General features: G+C 35.6%; 1 protein-coding gene across 1 annotated transcript in view; it reads left to right on the top strand.

The window, feature by feature from the left end:
• Positions 1–3,178: 3,178 nt before the first annotated feature.
• LOC129753794 (uncharacterized) overlaps positions 3,179–21,797 on the top strand; it is a 46,072-nt gene continuing 27,453 nt past the window's right edge. The window contains exons 1-4 of the mRNA XM_055749642.1: positions 3,179–4,065; positions 19,602–19,731; positions 19,778–20,113; positions 20,713–21,791. Of these exons, the coding sequence (XP_055605617.1) occupies positions 3,973–4,065; positions 19,602–19,731; positions 19,778–20,113; positions 20,713–21,791 (1,638 nt within the window). The 5' untranslated portion in view covers positions 3,179–3,972. The remainder of the gene's footprint in view (positions 4,066–19,601; positions 19,732–19,777; positions 20,114–20,712; positions 21,792–21,797) is intronic.

Genomic DNA, 21,797 nt, shown 5'->3' with positions numbered 1-21,797 from the left:
TCTACTCTACTCAATTTCACTCTACTCTACTCTACTCTACTCTACTCTACTCTACTCTTCTCTTCTCTACTCTACTCAACTTTACTCTACTCTACTCTTCTCTACTCTACTCTACTCTTCTCTACTCTATTCTACTCTACCCTACTCTACTTTACTAAACTCTACTATATTCTAATCTACTCTACTTTACTAAACTCTACTCTACTAAACTCAACTCAACTCAACTTTACTAAACTCTACTCTACTCTTCTTTACTAAACTCTAGTCTACTCTACTTTACTAAACTCTTCTCTACTATACACTTTTCTACTCTACTCTACTCTACTCTACTTTACTAAACTCTACTCTACTCTTCTCTACTTTATTCTTCAAAGCTCTATTAACTCTACTCTACTCTACTCTTTTCTACTCTACTTTACTCTACTCTACTCCACTCTACTCTATTCTAATTTAGTAAACTCTACTGTACTCTACTAAACTCTACTCTACTATACTCTACTCTACTCTACTGTACTCTACTTTACTAAACTCTACTTCAATCTACTCTACTTTACTCTACTCTACTCCACTCTACTCTATTCTAATTTAGTAAACTCTACTGTACTCTACTAAACTCTACTCTACTATACTCTACTCTACTCTACTGTACTCTACTTTACTAAACTCTACTTCAATCTACTCTACTTAACTCAACTCTACTCTACTTTACTAAACTCTACTCTACTCTACTCTACTCTACTCTACTCTACTCTTCTCTACTCTACTCTACTGTACTCTACTCTTATCTACTCTACTCTACTCTTCTCTACTCTACTCTAATCTACTCTACTCTACTCTACTTTACTGTACTCTACTCTACTCTACTCTACTCTACGCTGCTCTACTCTGCTCTACTCTGCTCTACTCTACTCTACTCTACTTTACGCTACTTTACTTTATTCTACTCTATCGAAGTAATCGAGCAAGGAATCAGGTGGAGGTTGTCGAACCGAAACCTCAGGAAGGACGTAAAGCTGGAAAAATCTACGAGTCAAAGATAAAGTGTTGAGCAAAAAGAAATGCGTCAATAAGATGTTGAACCGGAGACATCGGAAGGTCGCCGAAACGGATCCAATCGAAGGTTTTATCAAAACAATCTACGACGACGAACAACAACAACACACGCATTGTAATTTGCAGAAGTAGGTGAAGTGAGGTAAAAAGTTAAAACCAAAGGAGGTTGAGTGAGGTATAACGTTTCAGTTTCTACTGAATAACAAGTCTCTTTTTTCGATTACCAAAAGTGCTCTAACTCAAAAGTGCTGTAACTCCCAGCAAACATTTTTTTGTAGCTATATCCTTACGCTGTTTTGATACACATTCCATATACTAATAAATACCTTCAGAAGCTTTTCCGGGTCATCTTATTTACTTTTCCGGGACCTCTCGAGAACTCTTCCGAGTCTCTAGTTTTGATACAATAAATCGCCTGAATATGTCAAAACCAGAGATGCAAATCGGGCAGAACTGATACTGATAACTGGTTTATCACTTGCTTAACATTTTGCGATAAATATGCATAAATCCGTTTCCAATGACGTCAAGATAACTTGCTTGAAATTATTTTCTCTCAGTCAGTTCTAGTTCTGAGAATTTTCTCCGACAAAACTGCAATCGAGCAAGAGAACAAACGCCCAGAGAGTACTTTGGTGAAAAAAATTCGGTTACCCGTGAGCGAGAACTTATCCTTAACGTTACAAAAAAAGATAAATTTGAATCGGAATGCACAACCCTTTCGAGAGCAAAATTGAAATTGATAAATGCTAGTATAGTATGCTGGCGGATGAAAATCTCTTTCACGGGTGTTTTGATAGGCAAATTCTATCGGAGCATAACGATTTTTGGATTCCCTGGTCAAAACTGGTCCAACAATATACTAAATCATCTCAGGATGTAGAAATATGTATTTGTATAAAATTCAATGGAAACTGCATAAAAGTTGTATGGCTTAAGTCATATTTTATGTTAATTTTTTATGGGAGCCTTCCTTCTTTTGAATGGGAATGGTTTTAATGTATTACAAAAAACATCTCCGACCCAGAACAGACAGACAGACAAACATTCATTTTTATATGCATGATACGTGATTCAGTAACTTCAACTTGTGCCATCTAATGTGTCCGAAACATGGTATCAATATTTGCTAAATTAACGTAAATGTAATATAAACATAATATTCCAGTACTGTCAGTATAAGAAAGATTAAAAAAAATGAAAAAAAGGACGAAAATGCATATCAGACAGTTTTGCGAAAAAAGTTGTAGGATTAAAATGGTTACGAATGGCAACTATAAGTACTGAACAGTTTTCACTCATAACTAGCAGGCTCAATGTTTACCGGTCGAGGTTGAATTTATTTTATTTTCTATAAATCGGAAAACTTTAACCCTTTTAATACCGAACCGATTTATCGGATTGGTAGACGTTCACAAAACATCTGATAAAAACGAAAGTAGATGTGATATCTACAAAATAAAAATAAACATGTGTGGTGCAATCAATGATGAATTTTTACCTTCAAAAACATAGTTCTCATAGTATGAGCAAAATAGCGCATAAAAATTGCAACGACGATATATCGTTGTTCGGTATTAAAAGGGTTAAATTACGCCACAAATCAAATAAATAAACCGTAAGACGTCACCTAATAAAAATCAAGCTTTCATTTCGCTTTGTTTAGTTGTTTTTTAAGTGCAGCATTGATAGCATACAAACGACTTCTCGCAGTAGGTATGCTCGATTTCTTTATGTTTTAGTGCTCGAATCATTCGATTTAACCTTAAATCGCACGAGGCAGTGTCTCTTACGTTTGTTGTAGAGGTTTAGTGCAGTTGCTTGCTGCATCCCCAGGCTTGCAGTTTCCAGAGAATTTGCGCGCGCAAATCCGACCAAGTTAAGTTTGGAGGTGAGGTTCCCTATTATCGTCGCCCAGTGAGTGAGTGCACTACATGCTGAGGTTGTTCTCGGTTTACCTCGTGTATTGCGCAAAGTTGTCGTCATTGTAAAAGCAGCTTTAAGGCGAGAGTTCTTCGTCGTAATTTTTTTTTCTTGTTATTGTACTGTTGAGTGGGAGGAAGGTTGGTTGGGCGGGGGGTTACTCACAATGTTTGTATTTTTATTTTCACACAAAGAGCGCCAAAGAACGGGGTTCGTAGTAAAACACTTTCGTCATCGTTTGTTCGGCTCGGCTGAGTTCGGTGTAGTTGCGTTTGCTTGCAGTGGTGAACGAGTGTGCTGTTGTTTTAGTTCTACGATTGTTTTGCAGCTGATCAGGTGTTTTTGCACATTATGTGGTGCGATTAGTCGGAGAGTTCTTGGTCGTCGTGAGTGTCGATCTCAAATCGGATTAGCTAATCGTGACATTTTTGGTGTTGATTCTCAACGAGGCTAACAGGTGACACATTTTAAAGTGGAAGGAGGCAGTGTTTTGGAGACCTTTCGATAAGGTCGTAATGCGACACTGCTAAGAGTCGCTAATAGTTTCCAGTTTTCAACTAGTAACTAGAGACGACTCGAATTGTCAGTGCTAATTGAAATGCGCCAATGAAAACGTTACGTCGTCGTCGTGTGTGACTTCTTGCCGTGGAGAGTTATTTATCTCTCGCTGGCAGAGATTGAGGGCGCCTGGCGATTTCGCGTGCCAAAGTACGAACAAAGTCGTGTCCCCTATACGGATTTGCATATACGAGAGTAGTCCGAGTGAGTGTGGGAAAGAGAAGGAGACAGCTCGATTATATTCGTTGATTAACAGTTGAGTTCGATGATTTAGTCCAAGACGCCATTACTCGGTTAAGTCGTCGTGATGCATCGATTGATGGGTTTGTCCTAATTGGATTGTAGCAGTCGTTCCAGAAGAAGCCTATAGATCATCGAGTTGGTATAGTCGTTTTTGAGACAAGAGATCTAGAACCCCAGAAGCCAGTAGCCTTTTGAATGACTCCGGGTCACACCCAACGATCGATGAAGCCGCTGCCCCCCGCCTTGGCGGGTGGGGTTGCCCTGAAGCAGGAAGAAGGAATGCTGAAGGTGTCGTGACCGTGTTGTTGTTTTTGTTTATGTTTTCCATAATGTGAATGAATCACCCCTCGGAACAAGGATCGTGTACGGATATGGGACCTCTCCTTTAGATATGTACTAAGCAATCTTGCACATATCAGTTAATGGGGCTTCCTTACGTCAGGTTGTGTCTGCTGACCTAGAAAAAAGTATGGAGAATAAATAAGGTGGCATTAATTTTTCACTGTGCTGATGATATGATGGTGATGATGATGATGATAATGACAGAAATATTCTGTCATGCTTGTTGCTTCATCGAATGTGCTTAAGACACGTCAGTAGATTATGATCGGCTGTTTTATGATTCAATCTTTTGAGACTTCTTGAATGATGATATATTCATTTGAGATTTTTACATTTTAACACTAGAAAGACCGGCAAATTGAATACCTATACCTATTTGGACCATGACCAGTCAAAATGACTGGTAAAGGGGACATTTTTTTTGTAACATAATATTTTTAATTTTTTTTCTTTTGATATTATTTTGTTAATAATTAGATACTAGCCGGTGTGCGTTGCAACACCTTCCAAAAAGAAATGAAATTTTGAGAAATTATTTAAATTTTGTTTTTTATAGGTATCATAAGTGTTCGGTTTATGCCAAAAAACTTGTATGAAGCCCCCTTTCCCCTTCCCATCCCCAAAAGCTGGGAGTAGGTAGGGATCCAATTTTTTTCGCAATCAAAAACTCTCATATCAAATTTGTTACATTGGTTGATAAGTTTTAAGCGATTTATCAACATTTATATGAAACCCCCTCCGTCCCTCACTTCTCCACACTGCAAAGCAGAAGGGTTTGTAAAATTCCTTCCCAGGTCAAATTAGATTTTTTTTATTGATTACTTCTATACCAGAAAAATTGTATTGGACAACCTCCCCCCATTTCTTATGTACTCACTGGAGAGAAGATGGTGTTTTCAATAATCATGGAACCATTTCTCGTATCCAAATGATAATCCCATGTCATATTTGGTTCTATTTGTTTGATAGTTCTTGGTTTATGCAAAACAATTTTATGTGAGCTCCCCTCTTCCTTAACTTTATCCCCAATTGAAGGAGAATGGAGTCTCGAATAAGCATATTACCATTCATCAATTCCAAATGCCCGCCTACATCAAATTTGTTTCAATTTTCTCGATTAGTTCTCGAGTTATGCGAAAAATTAGTAACGGAGCCCCCTTCTCTCCTTCAAATCACCCCACTGGAAGGAGTAGTACCAAATATTCATAGAAACATTCCACGTAACTACTCTGATACCCTACCAAGCGAAATTTGCTTCCATTTGCTAGATAAGTTCTCGAGTTATGTAAAAAATTGTATGATTGCACCCTCTCACCTTAAAATTTCCCCTCAGGAAGAACAGAGGGTTCTCAAAATATCATAGAGACATTTCTCGTATTCAAATACCTTCCCATGCCAAATTTAGATCCATATGCTACAAAAGTTTTCCAATTGCGTTGGAAAATGTAAAGGAGCCCCCTCCCCGCTTTCTATCTCTCCACAAAATGAAGAAAAGGGTATCATATATTCATAGAACCCTTTCTCTTACCCAAATACTCCAAGCCAAATTTGTTTTCATTAGTTCTCAAGTTATGCAATAAAAATTGTGTAAAAGCCCCCTTCCTCTCCCTGCCTATATCCCCACTGAAAAAGGAAGAGGTCAAAAATAACCATAGAAACATTTCTTGTGTTCCAATGCCCTCCCATGCCAAATTTGGTTCCAATATCTTAATTAGTTCTCGAGTTATGTAAAAAATTGTAAGGCATGCCCCCTCTCCCCTTCCTATCACCGCACTAAGAAGAGGGAGGGGTACCTTATATTCACCCCATGCTGAATCTGATACCATTTGCTTGATTGGTTCTCGAGTTATGCAGAAAATTATCTATTGCTTGGGAGGCCCCTCCCCCCCCCCTTCATGAGAGAGGGAGGGGTCTCAAATTGTAATAGGAAACTTCACCTGCCTTCAATACCCCCACCTGCCAAGTTTCAAACAAATCGGTTCAGTAGTTTCCGAGTCTATAGGGAGCAGATAGACAGACGGACAGACAAAAATCCATTTTTATATATAAAGATTATTTTTGTTATTAAATAGAAATAGTTTTTCACCATGGGTGCACGGAATCACCTCATTTTGGCATAGTTGACGATTGCGTGTATGTCATAAATTAAATATTATTATTTTAAATAATAATTATCAAAAAAAAAAAAAATTAAATACATTACATTACATTAAAAATTTATGTTAAATGGTTAAAGGTTTTGACCATAGGTGCACGGTTTCACTTCAATTTTGTCGTAGTAGACATTTTCTAGCACCCACCGCTCTGAAGTTTTTCAACATGTTGCTTATAAATTATACTTGATAGTGTAGGTTTTAAAGCATATTTTTTATAAGTAGAGAAATTTACCATGGATGCACGGATTCACTGCCATTCTTTCAAAATAAACTTTTTTGCATTCTAAAGGTGAAGAATAACGGCATTTATGGATTTGAATGATTTTTCACTATGGGTGCACGGATTCACCTCGAATGCTCCATAACAACTGAAAAATTATGAAATTTACACTCAAACCATGTTTTGAATAATTAAACTCGAATCTTCCAGCAACTCAGGAATGAAAAAATCATAGAATTTAGTCCATTGGTTACCAAGAAATAGCTTGTTTAGATTTATGCGTTTGAATTTCTTAGCGGTCTTAAAAATATAAACTCTCAATGAACTATAACTAAACAATGGATAAATTGATTTTATCATCAAAATGAGGGAATATTGATTTATCGTAGATTCAGTTTCACAATTTTTTCAATTATTTTTTTCGGCAGCTGGTTTGTTGATCCTTGAAATTTTGAAAAATGAAACAGTAGATGTTCAGAAAAAAGTTTTTTAAAATTAATAAATTTACAGTAAAGGCGTGGCACAGTAACGTATAGTTTATGTTTTTACCTCGAAATTTCAAATTTATGTTACAATACAACATTTTGAACGGTCAGTGATTTTTTACAAATATTGGTTCTTCGGTATCAAATAAAAAGTCAGGAAACATTTTCTAATGAAATGTTAAGGAGAGAGCAATGCAAATTTTGGTATCATTGTGCTTGCGTGGATAAAATCTACAAAAAGTACTGAACTTCTAACCTAAATCTCACATCCAGAAGATTTGGATAAGTTCGATAAGTTTCCCTTTTTTTTATTTACAACTAGCTGACCCGTTGTGCTTTGCTACACCTTCCAGAAATAAATGTAATTTGTAAAAATTTATTCAAATTTAGATTTTAGAGAGCATTTTTTTTAAATCAAACTTCATCATACTTCAGAACCAACAACTTTGAAATGAGAGCTGCAGCTGCAGTTCTGAATTGCAATTCAAAGATGGTATTTATTATTTTCTGAAACTTGATCTCTGAACTCGTTTTTCAAGATCTGAAATTTGTACTCTGTACCCAAAAAAACCTTTTTAAATATGGCCCTCCTTTGAAAAGATCTTTATCTTAAATTTACATGGGAGCTCTCCCATCTTTTTCAATTTTGTCCCCCACTGCTTGAAGAAGGTAGGCAAATTTAACCGGCTCGATACCCAAACAGCCCTTACCATGGTAATGAAAAATATATTAAATTAGTTATGTATTAAATACAGTGCAAATTTCTTTTTTTCTAAATAAATTTACTACGGTAAACATATAAATATATTAAAAAATATCAGTTGCATCACTTAATAAGTTCTTAGCGTTTTTTTTATTTTCTCTTTGAAAGTCAAATATTCAAAAATGAAACAAATTTCTAAGTTTACATTTGTTCCGTTTATTGGGGCAAGTGTCAATGCAAAGCTTATTTACAGATGCGTCAGGCTTTAAAATGGATTTAATACGAATTCCTGTTTTTTGTTCTATCAAGTTTCACTGATATATCTGCAGTATTCCTGCAATATAAATTTAGGTTTGTTACTCCCCTTTTGGTCTTTCCAACATATTGAATCATTTTAAAGATGAATTTCTTAAAAGTTTGACGTTTGCCCTTGCCCCACCGTGTAAGTTGACAGAAGGGAATATTGTTTTTAACACTTTAAGGGTAAACTAAAAATTTTGCGTCCAGTTGAATATCAGTTCTAAAGTCTCCCTTTTCAAAAACGAAGCGGATCTCTTTTATGCAGCCATCCAACACAAAAACACTTTTCATGTTAAGTACGTACTTGAATTGGTATGTAAGCAAAAAGTACGATGGTTTTTCAGAATTATTTAAAATAAAAAGCTCCCATTTTCATTTCTAAATTCGTTTCAGTTGTGTTTTTGGGCCGAACTAACAATTTCTAGAAGAAAACATTATTTTTAATTTTTTTTAACAGTAAAAGTTGAACGTTTGAACATGTTCTAATGTTCCTTGAATGAAAAGTCGAATTCTACTTACATTAACACGAACTAAATATGGAAGTATTTATGCAAATCTTTCAATTGGTTTTGATTCGATTGATAAAATTCCAATCCGTGTCACATCGAGGCGTCATTTATTACCACGTGCTGTGTACAAATCAAATAAGCAAGAAAAAACACATCTAGGTTGCATATCGCCCCACGTGTTTGAGAAACAGGCGCTTTATTGTTAAATTTTCCAGCAATCAATGAACAGTGTGCTTTGGTTACTATCCTCTTGCGACGACGTTTGCTCGCCCATGGAGACGAAAAACAAACCCCTCAAAGAAAATATGCTTGGTTGAGAAATACGCGCCAAAATATTCCTGCTGATCAGTATGCTATGCCTGGGTTACTTTCCTTTTGCGACGTCGGCTTGCGACGCCTCGACCATAGAGACGAAAAACAAACCGCCCAAAGGAAAAAAAAATCTCAAGAAAATGGATGTCATGACTTTAATTTGTTTCGAAAAACTACAAATTTTGTATGGAAGCCTCTCCTTCCTTAAGTCGGATAGAGTTTTGACTATAACAGAAACCATCCCCGGTCTCAAAAACCCTCAGATGCCAGTTTTGACGATGATCGGTTCAGTAGTTTCCGAGTCTATAGGGAACAGACAGACAGACAAACATTCATTTTTATATATATAGATTAGTTTATTAAAGGCCTTTTACTTTTACAAAGTTTAAATGTGCCGAGAGTATTTGTTTCACAGGTTAGTAGGAAAGAGGGCCGTAATAGTCGCGGCGACTCAACAGTTAAAAAAATAACAAGGAAAAGGAAGGGGTTTATAAGGGTTATTCTTTGATATCAGTTTTCCATTAGGGAAGTTTCCCATAGTGGATTACATATTTTTTCCAGTATTGAGGAGTGTATCCGAAAAAAATTCAATAACTTTTGAATGCATTTATGGAAATTGATAAAATTTTCAGCAAAGCTGTTTAGTGATTTAATGTTGCTTGTTCAAATTTTCGTTTTGTTTTGTCAAGTTTTTCCCGATATAGCGTCCAATGAATAAGTTTTTCTACTTTAATTTTTGGGCACCACTCGCACCATCTATCATGTAAACTATGATCCACCGTTTTTCTAAATCAAGGCTACTCTTGATAACGTTTTGAGTTGTTGTCTCAACTTATCAACGGAACTGGAAACCTGCCAGGTGTCCGCTAAAGAGTTCGTTGTGCTGTCCATAACGAAATTTTTCAAGAATTTTCACCGCTAGTGGTAAAACTATTTGGGACTTCCTGGATTTTTCTCAATCATGTCCAAAAAATTTTGTCAATGAGCTTCTATATTAGACGCTATCAAAAAAAAATCACTTGACAAATTGTCATCACATTTTTTACACGTATACATTACATCAAAGTTTTATAAATTTCCATCCATCCATTCTAAAGTTATTCACAAAACAAATTGTTACGAATACACTGCTTATCACTGCGTTGTCAAATTCCCTTAAATGTCGTTCCAAACTCTGTGGATTCTCTCATTTTTGTTTGGCCTTTTTAATGTTCTTTTTTATTTGAAAATCGGATTTCTTGTAAGCGAGATATAAATTATTTTAAATTTCTTAAGACCATGCGGGAAAAAGTGGGGAAAAATGCGGAAAATCAAAAAATCAAAATGAGTGGACACCCTGTGGTTGGTATAACATCAATTAATTTTTTGAGGAAAATGGCACTAATGGGTGAAACAAGTATAAAAAAAGCAAAATCAATTAAAGTACCCAAACTTTAAACAAAATACTTTAAATAAAATTTTATTTAAAAATCATTGTGAAAAAATTAATTTCGAATCACAGGAAGTCAAAAAGTAAAAGTTTGATTAAACTGCAGAGAAGTTTAAAAAAAATTAACAAGAGGAAAAATTCTGCGGTTTGTGCCATTCTGGAAAATGTTCTTATTAAAATGTTAAATTCTGGTAAAAGGTGCATTCTGGAGATTTTTTCAGGCAATTGGGTCATTCTGCGGTTCGATTTCAGGTGTTTGGCATTCTGGGAAAAAATAATTCTGGGCAGAAACTTTCGGGTAAATGGGATACAATCTAGCGAATCGGCATAATCGGGAGTACCGAGAAAAACTACGAAATTTCCTTGCCTCACCGGGAATCAGGAAAAATTGTGGAATTTCAGCACATCACCAGGAAAATTGCCATGTTCTAACATTTTCTAAGACATTTTCTACGAAATTTCAAATATGTTTTGAACTTATTTCTAAATGTAATAGTAAAAGTAGTTTTCGACTGTCATGATATAGTTTTACCTTATAAACACTTTTTTTTGTTCATTAGTCAATACATTAATCAATTTAGAGATTTTATTCTATTGCTTTAAATTTTCGTTATAATCAGTTAAGGGTATTTTTTCAAAATTGGAAGCACCCTGGGTCACAATATTTTCAAATTACTCTGACGGAAGAAAGTGGAAGATATTGTTATAAAAGAGATTTGTACGAAAAGAACAACTGCAATTATAAAATAGCTAATGTATTTTCCTGTATTCTGAACACTTATCCCTATTCAATTTGTCAAGGTCATTTGATTGATATTATTGAATTCCGATGTATTTTTAACTTTTTTCTTTGCTAATTTTCAATTACTTTTTACACATCAATCGAGCTTGCTTTTTTGAAAAATTGTTGAATTTTTGTAGCAGAAAAATGAGCCAATTTCGTTAGATGCGTCTAACATTTTATGAAGACCTGTCAAAGACGTTGAAATATTCGCCCTGATTTTATACCGGTCAACAGGTTTTGGATAACAGATATTTTTAACGTTTTCTATTGATTTTTTAAATTCATGATAATTTTATGATTAAAACTCGTATTATAGGGCAGGAAAAATCATCATTTTTAACCGAAAATAAAACGGGAAAAAGTTTCAAAATGAAAAATCGCAAGCAACCGTGATAGAAATACTTTGCATCTGAATATTTGAAATTTTACTTGCAAAAGTTTATCCGAAGACGTGTTGATTTTAACAAAATTCAGCTTAACCATCATCTCAGGCCTAATTCTTTCTTTAAAACTTCATGAAAACGGGAAATATTTGGAATATCAAAACAATTATTGGCTAACGAAAAAAATAACCCCAATTAAAACTTTACAGTTGCACATTGTTTAGGCTCTCTAATTCAGACGGATTTCTTGTCCAACCAAATTAAAATCGGCACTACAATTATTAATGAAATTCATTTAACATGTTCGTTCATATTCAGATGTCAAATTTTGATTTCAGTTAAAGTTTTTCAGATTCGGATCGCAGACACAGATTAAAGATTTAAATTATAATTTATTTGTTTAAAATTATGGTTCAAAATTCACATGTAACATAATAAAAAAAAATCTTTGATTTAATTTTGAGGAATGTACAGTGAGGGGCAAAATAAAGTGTCCAAATTATTTTTTTTTAATTTCTTTTATTTTTCTGGTTAAAATTCAACGAAAACACATCGTAATCATTTTTAAAATATTGTTTATTATGTTCTTTTCAATTTTTGTTAATTTTGAGCTGAAAAAAAAGAAAGTTTTTCTGATAGATAAAAAACAGGTAATATTCCAAAAAAAAACAGGGGCAAAATAAAGTGTCCAGATCAGTACAGCTTCAAATAATTCAAACTGAAGGCAAACAAGAACGATTTAATAATGGGTATGGCCTCCTTCAGCCTTCAACACCTCCTGCAAGCGCTTCGGCACACTTTCAACAAGGTTGTGCAAGTGTTGTGGGTCGAGTTCTTCCCACGCATGCTCCAGGGCATCAAAATAAGTACTTTTATTTGTCACACCAGTCTTATCAATCAGAGCATCGAGGATGGCCCACAGATTTTCGATGGGGTTCAGATCAGAACTTTGTGGGGGCCATTCAAGGGGTTTGATGCGGCAGAAATGGAAAAATAACTTCGTCAGATTGGCCGTATGCTACGGATCGTTATCCTGCTGTAAAACGAAGCGCTCTTCGAGGCCCGTCTTGATGAGGGATACCTAGAGGTTTTCCCGCAGGATAGTGCAATATAACTCAGCTGTCATGATTCCGTCATTTTTTACCAAATTGCCTACCCTAGCCCAAAAAAAGCACCCCCACACCATCACGTTACTTCCTCCGTTGCACCGTGCTCGATATCAATCTAAAACGCTTACTGAAGAAGATAGTAAGGTGCTATCGAAATACCGGTATCTGAACTTTTCATTTACCGTGGTTGAATTAAAAGGAATCTTTCGATTGCTTTGATTCAGTGGAAAACATTGTTGTGGGCCGACTAATCCAAATTTGAGCTATTCAACCGGAAGAAGCGGGATCATATGTGGCGCAAGTCGGGTGAGGAGCTCCAAGACCGCCATATCCAAGGAACAGTCAAGCACGGAGAAAGTAACGTGATGGTGTGGGGGTGCTTTTCTTGGGGTGGGGTGGGCAATTTGGTAAAAATTGACGGAATCATGACAGCTGAGTCATATTGCACTACCCTGCGGGAAAACCTCGAGGTATCCCATAGTACATGGAAAATAACAGGTAGGCCATTGCGCTTAACCTCACTTGAAAGCTCCGTGTATGTACACAGCATGCTTGCATACCAACAAAAATAGTTATGAAAATTTGGCAGTTTTATATAGAATGGCAATCAAAATTATTAATTTCTCCGTCAATAGCTATTCGATTCCTTTGAAAAGGGCCTCAGATTAAAGATTGATTCTTCAGGCTCATCGGAAACTATTTTTTGCTTTGGATTTTTGGATCTGAACCATAAATAACGAGCATTCAAAGGAAATTTTCATCACCGTCCCTCTTTTTAAAGAGCAAAAAATTAAATATTTTCTTCTGTCTATGTTCAAAATTTGATAAAGATGTAAAATACTTCATATTTCAGTGATAAATAATCAATTCGTTTGATTTTTTTGTTCAAACTGCACAAGAAAAAGACCACACAAGGCAAAATAATCACCAAATTTTAGTTTAAAATCGACCAAAAGCCCATTGTATATTACATTCAGCTATTTTGAAAACCCAAATATTGTTCGTTGCATTAAAATCCATCATTGCATATTTTTCTCATAATTTTAATGATTGTCAATTTAAAGAAAAAAACGATTTTCTGAAAAATTCCATACATTTGCCAGTTTTTACATAACTATTTTTGGGGCCTTTTACCAATACGTTGAAAGAGAGCGGAATAGCCTACCTCAGGGCCGTAGGAAGAACCGACTCATGGGGGGGGTTTTGGTGACTGATTTTAACCTATGATGTTTTGCCCAACAACGTATGAAAAAAAAATAATTATATTTGTTACTATTTATATATGATTATTAATTTTTAAGTTTTTATTAATAGTTTTTGTATTACAACGAAACTTTAGACAAATGGTCCTTAGCCTAAAGGGTGAGCTAATTTTTTTTATGAAACCTTTGGAAATAAAATATGGAATTTGCTTTCATCGAAAGTACAAATTTAAGAATACAAGCCCAAACTCTTTTGCAAATTCCAAGAATTTAACCTTTGAAGAAAATAAATAAAAAATTTCAAAAAAAAACAGTAAGTGATAACAAATTTTCGGATCAAATTTACTCGAAGTAAACTTGAACTAAAGTTATGATTTCAGTTTGAAATTCAGCTTTAAAAAACTTCAATATCAATAATGTTAGTCAATACACCGAGAAAATATATAATTTTGTGCAGATTTTTTAAGTGAAGATCAGATACTTGTTTTTTTTTAACGGGAAATATTTTTTTATAAAGAATCAATTCCATAATAAAAATTCTGTTTGTAATTTTTTTTAAATATAATTTGGAATATTTTGCATAAAACAAAACATAGAAAATTCTACTTCATATCTGCAATTTTCAGCTGAATTTTGTGTACAAACTTCTTCTGATTAAAAAAAAATAAATCTGGAAATTGACAAGCAAATTTTTATGTTTATGTTCTCTTGAGTTCCTTTACAATTTTATGTTGATTGAAAAACTCGTTCACTCATTCCTGAATTTCAAATCTTAATACTGAACCTGAATTAAAAAATTGAACTGTTTCCAAATTTCTATACCATTTCTGAAATGTACAAAAAATACGATTTCCAAATCTGAATTTCAGAACAGAATTTTATGAGCTAAGTTTCAGAGTCATCATTCATGAATCTTTTATTTAAATTCTGTATCGCTGGTTTAATCTTAATTCATTTTTTCAATTATTTATTTATAATCTGTATTGTGAATCAGAATTAAAATGATGAATCTGAATCTGAGTTTTAAATTTTGGATCGCCACTTAGAAGCTTTTAAAGTTTAAATGTTGTTTTAGAATAAAGTTTGAGAACTTCGATTTAAAATGTAAAACATAATTCTTCTTTTTTTTATATTCGGAAAATTATTATCAAAATATTGAAAATACAAATGATTTTTGAAAAACATGATTCAAATTTGATATGAAATGCAAAACCGAATCAGGATTTCAAAGCAGTTTTTCATGTCTAATTTCTTATGATTATTCGAACTGAAAATGAAGAATCCTGAGTTTAATACAGAATCAGAAATACGAAAATATTTAGAAATACAATTTTGTTTATGGGAATATAGAATCAGAATCTCCAAAATGAGTTTAATTTAAAATTTAATATTCAGACCTGAATTTCTATTATAAGGTTGCAAGATTGTCCGAAAAATAATATAAATATGCCCGGATATTTAATATAAAATTTGGGAAAAAATCCGGTCTGACTCGGTTGCCCGGATTTCATTGGAAAAGCCGGGTTTGTTCTCATTTCAATTTTAAATCAAACTTTAAAAAACAAATTGAGTTAAAAAATATTTTTTATTCATGCGTCCAAAAGTTTTGAAGCAAGTTTTAAAAAAATCAGGAAAAGTTTTTTCAAGTTTTTTTTCATGATTTTTGATGATCAATTCCTCAGTTTTGATCTGTATTGCCCAATATTGCCTGGATTTTGGTAGAAAATTTTGAAATCAAATACCCGGATTTTGTCTGGTTTTTACATACAACAGCCCGGATTTGTTCGGCCCGGATACGTGGTGAAAAAAATCTGACAACCTTAGTCTATGAACAAGTGAGAAAATTTTGAAAAACTGTAGCAAAATTTTGAACTTGGGATGGGTTTTTGAGGTTTTGGAATTAATTTTTAGTTTAGATTGTTTTTCTTGAATAGACTTGCTCTATTATCATAATTTGAATATGGATTTAAAATTTTGAGTGTAGAGTAGAATACCTCGCTTGCTTTTTTGGACCCTCATGGGGGGGGGGTTTAACCCCCAAAACCCCCCCCGTTCCTACGGCCATGGCCTACCTTGTATATTTCAAAGTACTATGGAGGTATCCCTCATCAAGGCGGGCCTCGAATAGCGCTTCGTTTTACAGCAGGATAACGATCCGTAGCATACGACCAATCTGACGAAGTTATTTTTCCATTTCTGCCGCATCAAACCCCTTGAATGGCCCCCACAAAGTTCTGATCTGAACCCCATCGAAAATCTGTGGGCCATCCTCGATGCTCTGATTGATAAGACTGGTGTGACAAATAAAAGTACTTATTTTGATGCCCTGGAGCATGCGTGGGAAGAACTCGACCCACAACACTTGCACAACCTTGTTGAAAGTGTGCCGAAGCGCTTGCAGGAGGTGTTGAAGGCTGAAGGAGGCCATACCCATTATTAAATCGTTCTTGTTTGCCTTCAGTTTGAATTATTTGAAGCTGTACTGATCTGGACACTTTATTTTGCCCCTGTTTTTTTTGGAATATTACCTGTTTTTTATCTATCAGAAAAACTTTCTTTTTTTCCAGCTCAACATTAACAAAAATTGAAAAGAACATAATAAACAATATTTTAAAAATGATTACGATGTGTTTTCGTTGAATTTTAATCAGAAAAATAAAAGAAATTGAAAAAAAATAATTTGGACACTTTATTTTGCCCCTCACTGTAAAATTCATAATATTAATATTCATTTTGGAATATGATTCAAAACATTTTCAATATTGTTGATATTTATTTACTTTGTTTCCAAGTTCTATCACAATTTTGGCAAAATAGTAGTTTCAAGCAAGTCTAGATAAAAAAAAAATATAAAAATTGAAAATATGAAACATCTTAAGAATTCACAGAAAACTGCTGTAAAAGTTATCAAATCAACTTTAAAATTTGTACATATAGAATTTGTTGTCCAGGCTGTAAAAAATCTAAATAAAAAGAAGTTGCAACTAGTTTACGTCAGTTTTTGTATTTTTTCGTAACCTGGCAAATTCCGGGCATTTGAAATCAAATTAGGCGACCAAAAATCCAGGCAAAATACGGGCAATTTTTTTCAAAACACAGACATTAATCAAAATTAATTGAGTACAGAAATGAAAAAAAAAATCATAAAAATTCGTCGAAAGATTTTGAATTGTATTCTAGGCTCCAAAAACCTTTCATAATCTATATATGTATATAAAAAGCAATTTCTTTATGTTTGTTTGTTTGTTTGTTTGTTTGTTTTGTTTGTTTGTTTGTTTGTTTGTTTGTTTGTTTGTTTGTTTGTTTGTTTGTTTGTTTGTCCTCTATAGACTCAGCCGTCTTAAGAGCTAGAGATCTGAAATTTGGCATGGATGCGCATTAGGACCAGGAAGGATGAAAAATGTTTTTAGATTTTCGGATGACCCCTTCTGAAGGGGGTCGTCCATAGAAGACAAATATTGTTTTCGCGATATTGACGTTACTTTTTGTCGGATCGTGTTGAAAATTTGCACATGAGTGTTTTGAAAGACGAGCAATAGATTTCAAATTTTGTGTAAGGGGTCAGCCAAAGGGGTCGTCCATATTAACTGTTCGCTGTTTTTGCGATATTCACGTTATTATACATCGTATTCATATGAAAATTAGTACATGGTAGTTTTGAATGACGTGCAATCGATTCGAGGTATCATATTCAGAGTAAGGGGCCAACAAAAGGGGTCGTCCATATTCAATTTTCAGTATTTTAGTGATACATCAGATTGGGATGAAAATTTGCACATAAGAGTTATTAGGGACAAACAACTGATTTCACTTATCCAAACTAAAATCAGGGGTCGGCCAAAGGGGTCGTCCATATAAACCATTCACTGTTGAAGCGATATTGTCGTTGTTATATGTACATCGGATTCAGACGAAAATTGGCACACAAGAGTTTTGAGAGATGAGCAATGGATTTCAGGTATTGAATTCAGTGTAAGGGGCCGGCAAAGGGGGTCGTCCATATAAACTTTTCAATATTTTTGCATTATCGTCGTTATTATTCATCGGATTGGGATGAAAATTTGCACACGGTAGTTTTCAGGGACGGGCAATCGATTGCAGATGTCAAATGTTTGGCCAGGGGTCGACGAAAGGGGTCGTCCATAAAAAATAATTTTTCACTGTTTTTAGCAATATTGACGTTATTTTACAATGGATTGCTTTAAAAATTTGCAAACGGGAGTTTTGAGGGAAGGGCAATCGATTTCAGATATCAAAGATTATATAAGAGCCCTCGAACGGGGTTTAGCTTTTTGGCAACAATTTAGTTGTTATGCAATGATTTACATACACGTGGTTTTTTTTTTTTTTTTTTGATTACTGATTTCAAATTTAGTAGCAGATGACAGACAAAGTGATTATCCAATATTTTTGCAAATATTACTTAACAATGAATTCAGAAGTGCATCTGGAAAATGTTTGACAATTGACTTTCATACAAACTGTTCATGACATATTCCAAGTTGAAAGCGAAACGGAGTTCGTATGGGATCAGCTAGTTATTTTTAATAAAACTTGCTCATTTTTTGGGGAATTAATAAAAACATTTGACATTACAGCTTGTTTTGTGTGATATAAATAAAGTGAACAAATCCGGGCATTTTTCAATGAAAAATGCCCGGGTTTTAAATATCCGGGCAAACTCGAATAAAACCTGGCAATCTGGCAACCTTATTCTAGCTGTTGTAAATTTTCAGCATTTCATACAAATATTCTACGGAATTATTAAAAAATATATAGAGATCTAAGAATAAACGAAAATAGTACCTGACGACAAAAAAAAATGCCATCATGTTTCATTTCACCAATATCAGAACATTTTTTTTTCGTCAAACCTACGGATTTAAGCGGTTTGCAATCTGACAACGCTGCCGTGATAGTTGATATAGTTGTAAAAACTGCCTTCATGGATAAGCATGTCAAAGTAAATGGGCGCCTGATACTTAAAAAAGCGAGACATTTCACGAAAAAAACGGAACACAACCAAAAAAGCAGGACATTTCAAAATCGTTTTGAAAACTTGAATACTCAAGAAAGCTTCCATCTTGTATGCTTAGAACTTTTGAGTCGAAAATGTTTTATTTGAGCGTAATTGTGAAGAAAGTAATTACAAGAAAGGAACTGATTTTTCTGATTAATTTTTTAAACAGCCATTTTTAATCATTTTTTGAACCTTTTAATTAAACTCATTTATCCAAAAAAAGGAAAAAAAAGCGGGACGGCGGTACATTTTACAAAAAAAGTGGGACATGTCCCACTTTTCGGAACGGATGGCAACCCTATGTAAGAGGCTATCATGGCGGTAGAAAAATAGTTCAGGGTTGTCGTTTAATAAGTAGAAGCTTCCACGAATTTCACAAACTAGATTTACTTCACTATCACCCTTATTAACTATTTTAACTGCGAATTGTTACTTTTTTCATCAAGGATTAATTTCCCCTTTTATATATTTAGCTCATAATAGTCATAATCATAACCAAAGTGTAGTTTTTCCCTGACAGCAGAATTTTTGCAATAATTTTAGTGCTACAAGTTGTCCTAAACTGTCACGATCCTGTTCCGAACGATACGAAAGTGCACAAAAGTAACTAATAAAATCACTTTAAAACATCAGTCTGCACCTGCTTCGTATAAAACAACAAAAAAGGAAAGAAATTTCCTAATACTGTGTTTTTGATCAAAACTTATTCGGGCTGGCTTACTGAACCAAAAACTGTAATACACGATTTGGCTCACCCTTTTCTCAGATTTACCACATGTTAAAAATAGTCAATTTTTGGTTAGATGTTCCTTCGAAGCTTCTGTGTATACTTCTTTACTAATTCTCCGTATTCTCTCCACGAATTTCCAGGCCGATATTATGAAATTTCATAACTACAGCAGTCCGCCATCAAAGACACGAACCACCAGCGCGTCATCCGAGACGGAACCGGCACTCCTGGTGCAGGAGCAGAAACAGAAGAGTGAGGCACCACCGAACGCGAAAGCCTCTCGCCCACAACAACAACAGCGACCCCCCCAATTCTCGGTGGCCACAGATCAATCTGAAGGAGAAAATTACCCCGGAACAGTTACTCCAGCTGCAGCAACAGCAGCAGCTGCAGCCGGTTCTCAAGCGACCCCGGTTGGATTCGTCCTCCGGTGGGGGCGGCGGCACCAGAGCCGTGGACGACGGGGACCCAACCCTGGGGGAAGAAGAAGACGAGGAAGATCAGAATCCGGACGAGGAGCCGGAACTGGACACATCGGCTACCGAGTCGGAAACGGAAATCATGGAACAGGGCGTTCAGGAGGACATGATCGTGTCCCATCCGGCACAGCAGCGGATAGTGATGAATGCGCTCAAAGCGAAAGCGGCAGCAGGTACGTCTGTTTGTAGATTTCCAGTTTAACTTAAGTATTGTTAGGTTAGGAAGCATTCAAGTTATCATGTAAATATACATAGGTATATAAGGGGGTCATTTAATACGGTTTGCTGCAAATACGAGAGCCTTTCTATAAGTTAGATTTCTTCAAGCGTAAGATGCTACAAGCTGAGACTCAAAACTTATTATAGCTGGAAAATAATAACTCTGGCTTAATTAATGTTATAAAACAGAGGTCAGGTCTTTAAATGTAAATAATCACGCCAGTTCAGGATTCCTTTCGCAAAAAAACTTCTTCCACAATAGAAGTCAACAAGCTCTCCGAAATTGTACAGAATTAGGTAATGAAAAGTCTGAGCATATACTTAGGTAGAGTTTTCAATCGGTAAGCTTCAGCTAGCTTCTGCCGAAGCTCAAGCAGTGTTTATTATACCTGAACAAATCTCATACCGCGTGCATGAGGGCAATTGGGGAGTACAGTTCGTAATGTCTCTTAGTATAGTCAAGAATGAGCCGTTTAATAATGCGTCAGGTAGATTAAGCTAATTCTGAATAGATTGGAACATGTTTTTCTAAATAACTTTTTAAAAATTTTAGGCGCCACCACCATCATCATGACGGACGATACCGAGTATCAGCTGCAAACGGACGACGGGCTGGATCACAAAAAGGTGAAACGGAAACCGATGGCCAACCGGCAGCCCAGTAGCAGCAACAGCACCAGCAATAATGCTACCAGCACATCGACAAAGGTCAAGCTGCAGATGGTGCACGAATTTCCAACGCTGTTTCTCGGCCTGCGGCGGAATCGAATCTTCCTGGTGAACTCGCTGGCCCAAAGCTTCGATCTGAACCAGAGGGACATCATCCTGACCCTACGCAAAATCAAACTAAACGAACACAACGCCCGGTTGGCGAGCGTTTTTGGACTGAACGATAGCGAGGTGGAAGTGCTATTCCGAACGAGCGTGCCTAGAATAGCGGATTGTTTGCGGAATTTCATCGTTTGGCCCGACGATGTCACCATGAAGCTGAACGTTCCGATCAACCTGCGGCAGCATTTCAACAAAATTCACCTCATCGTGAACTACCTGGTTATCAAGGTCCGACAGAATGCCATTAAATATCTGTCACAGGCACAGGCGGAATCTTCCTACTGTGAGATCGACCAGTGTCATAAGCTTAAGTATTTGGTGGCCTCGACGTTAGATGGGTGCGTGTGTTTCGTGTCCCGGGGTTTTGGAATTGCCACTGACGACGAGGCCGTACTGGCACAGTCGGGCTTCCTGACGAAATTTAAAACCAATACCAACCTGATCGCTGGTAAAAATTTCCACAACTTCGAGGATCGACTTACCAATGGTAGTGAACACGATCATGAAAACAACAACGGAGGAGGAGGAGGAGGAGGAGGTGGTCGCGGCCGAATGGGAAACCCCAACCTGGATCAATCCCAAAACAGCGGTAATGAAGACGAAAACTTTGAGGAAATTGTTTCGGAAAAGATCAGTAAAAGTAGGACTTTCAAGTTGAAAAGCTATATTGAAAGTGTGCTAGAGAGCTTCCAGAGCCACCTGATCCTGGCGCCAACAGCCTGTGTCGATGGCAAGTGTCTTGAACTGCTGGACGACGTGGTGGTTATCGTCGGGGCTCTCATTAACCTCCAGAAACAGGAAGTGGAG

The sequence above is a fragment of the Uranotaenia lowii genome, chromosome 3 (assembly GCF_029784155.1).
Source record: "Uranotaenia lowii strain MFRU-FL chromosome 3, ASM2978415v1, whole genome shotgun sequence".
Taxonomy (NCBI): Eukaryota; Metazoa; Arthropoda; class Insecta; order Diptera; family Culicidae; genus Uranotaenia; species Uranotaenia lowii.
This window is presented reverse-complemented; position numbering and strand designations above follow the sequence as displayed.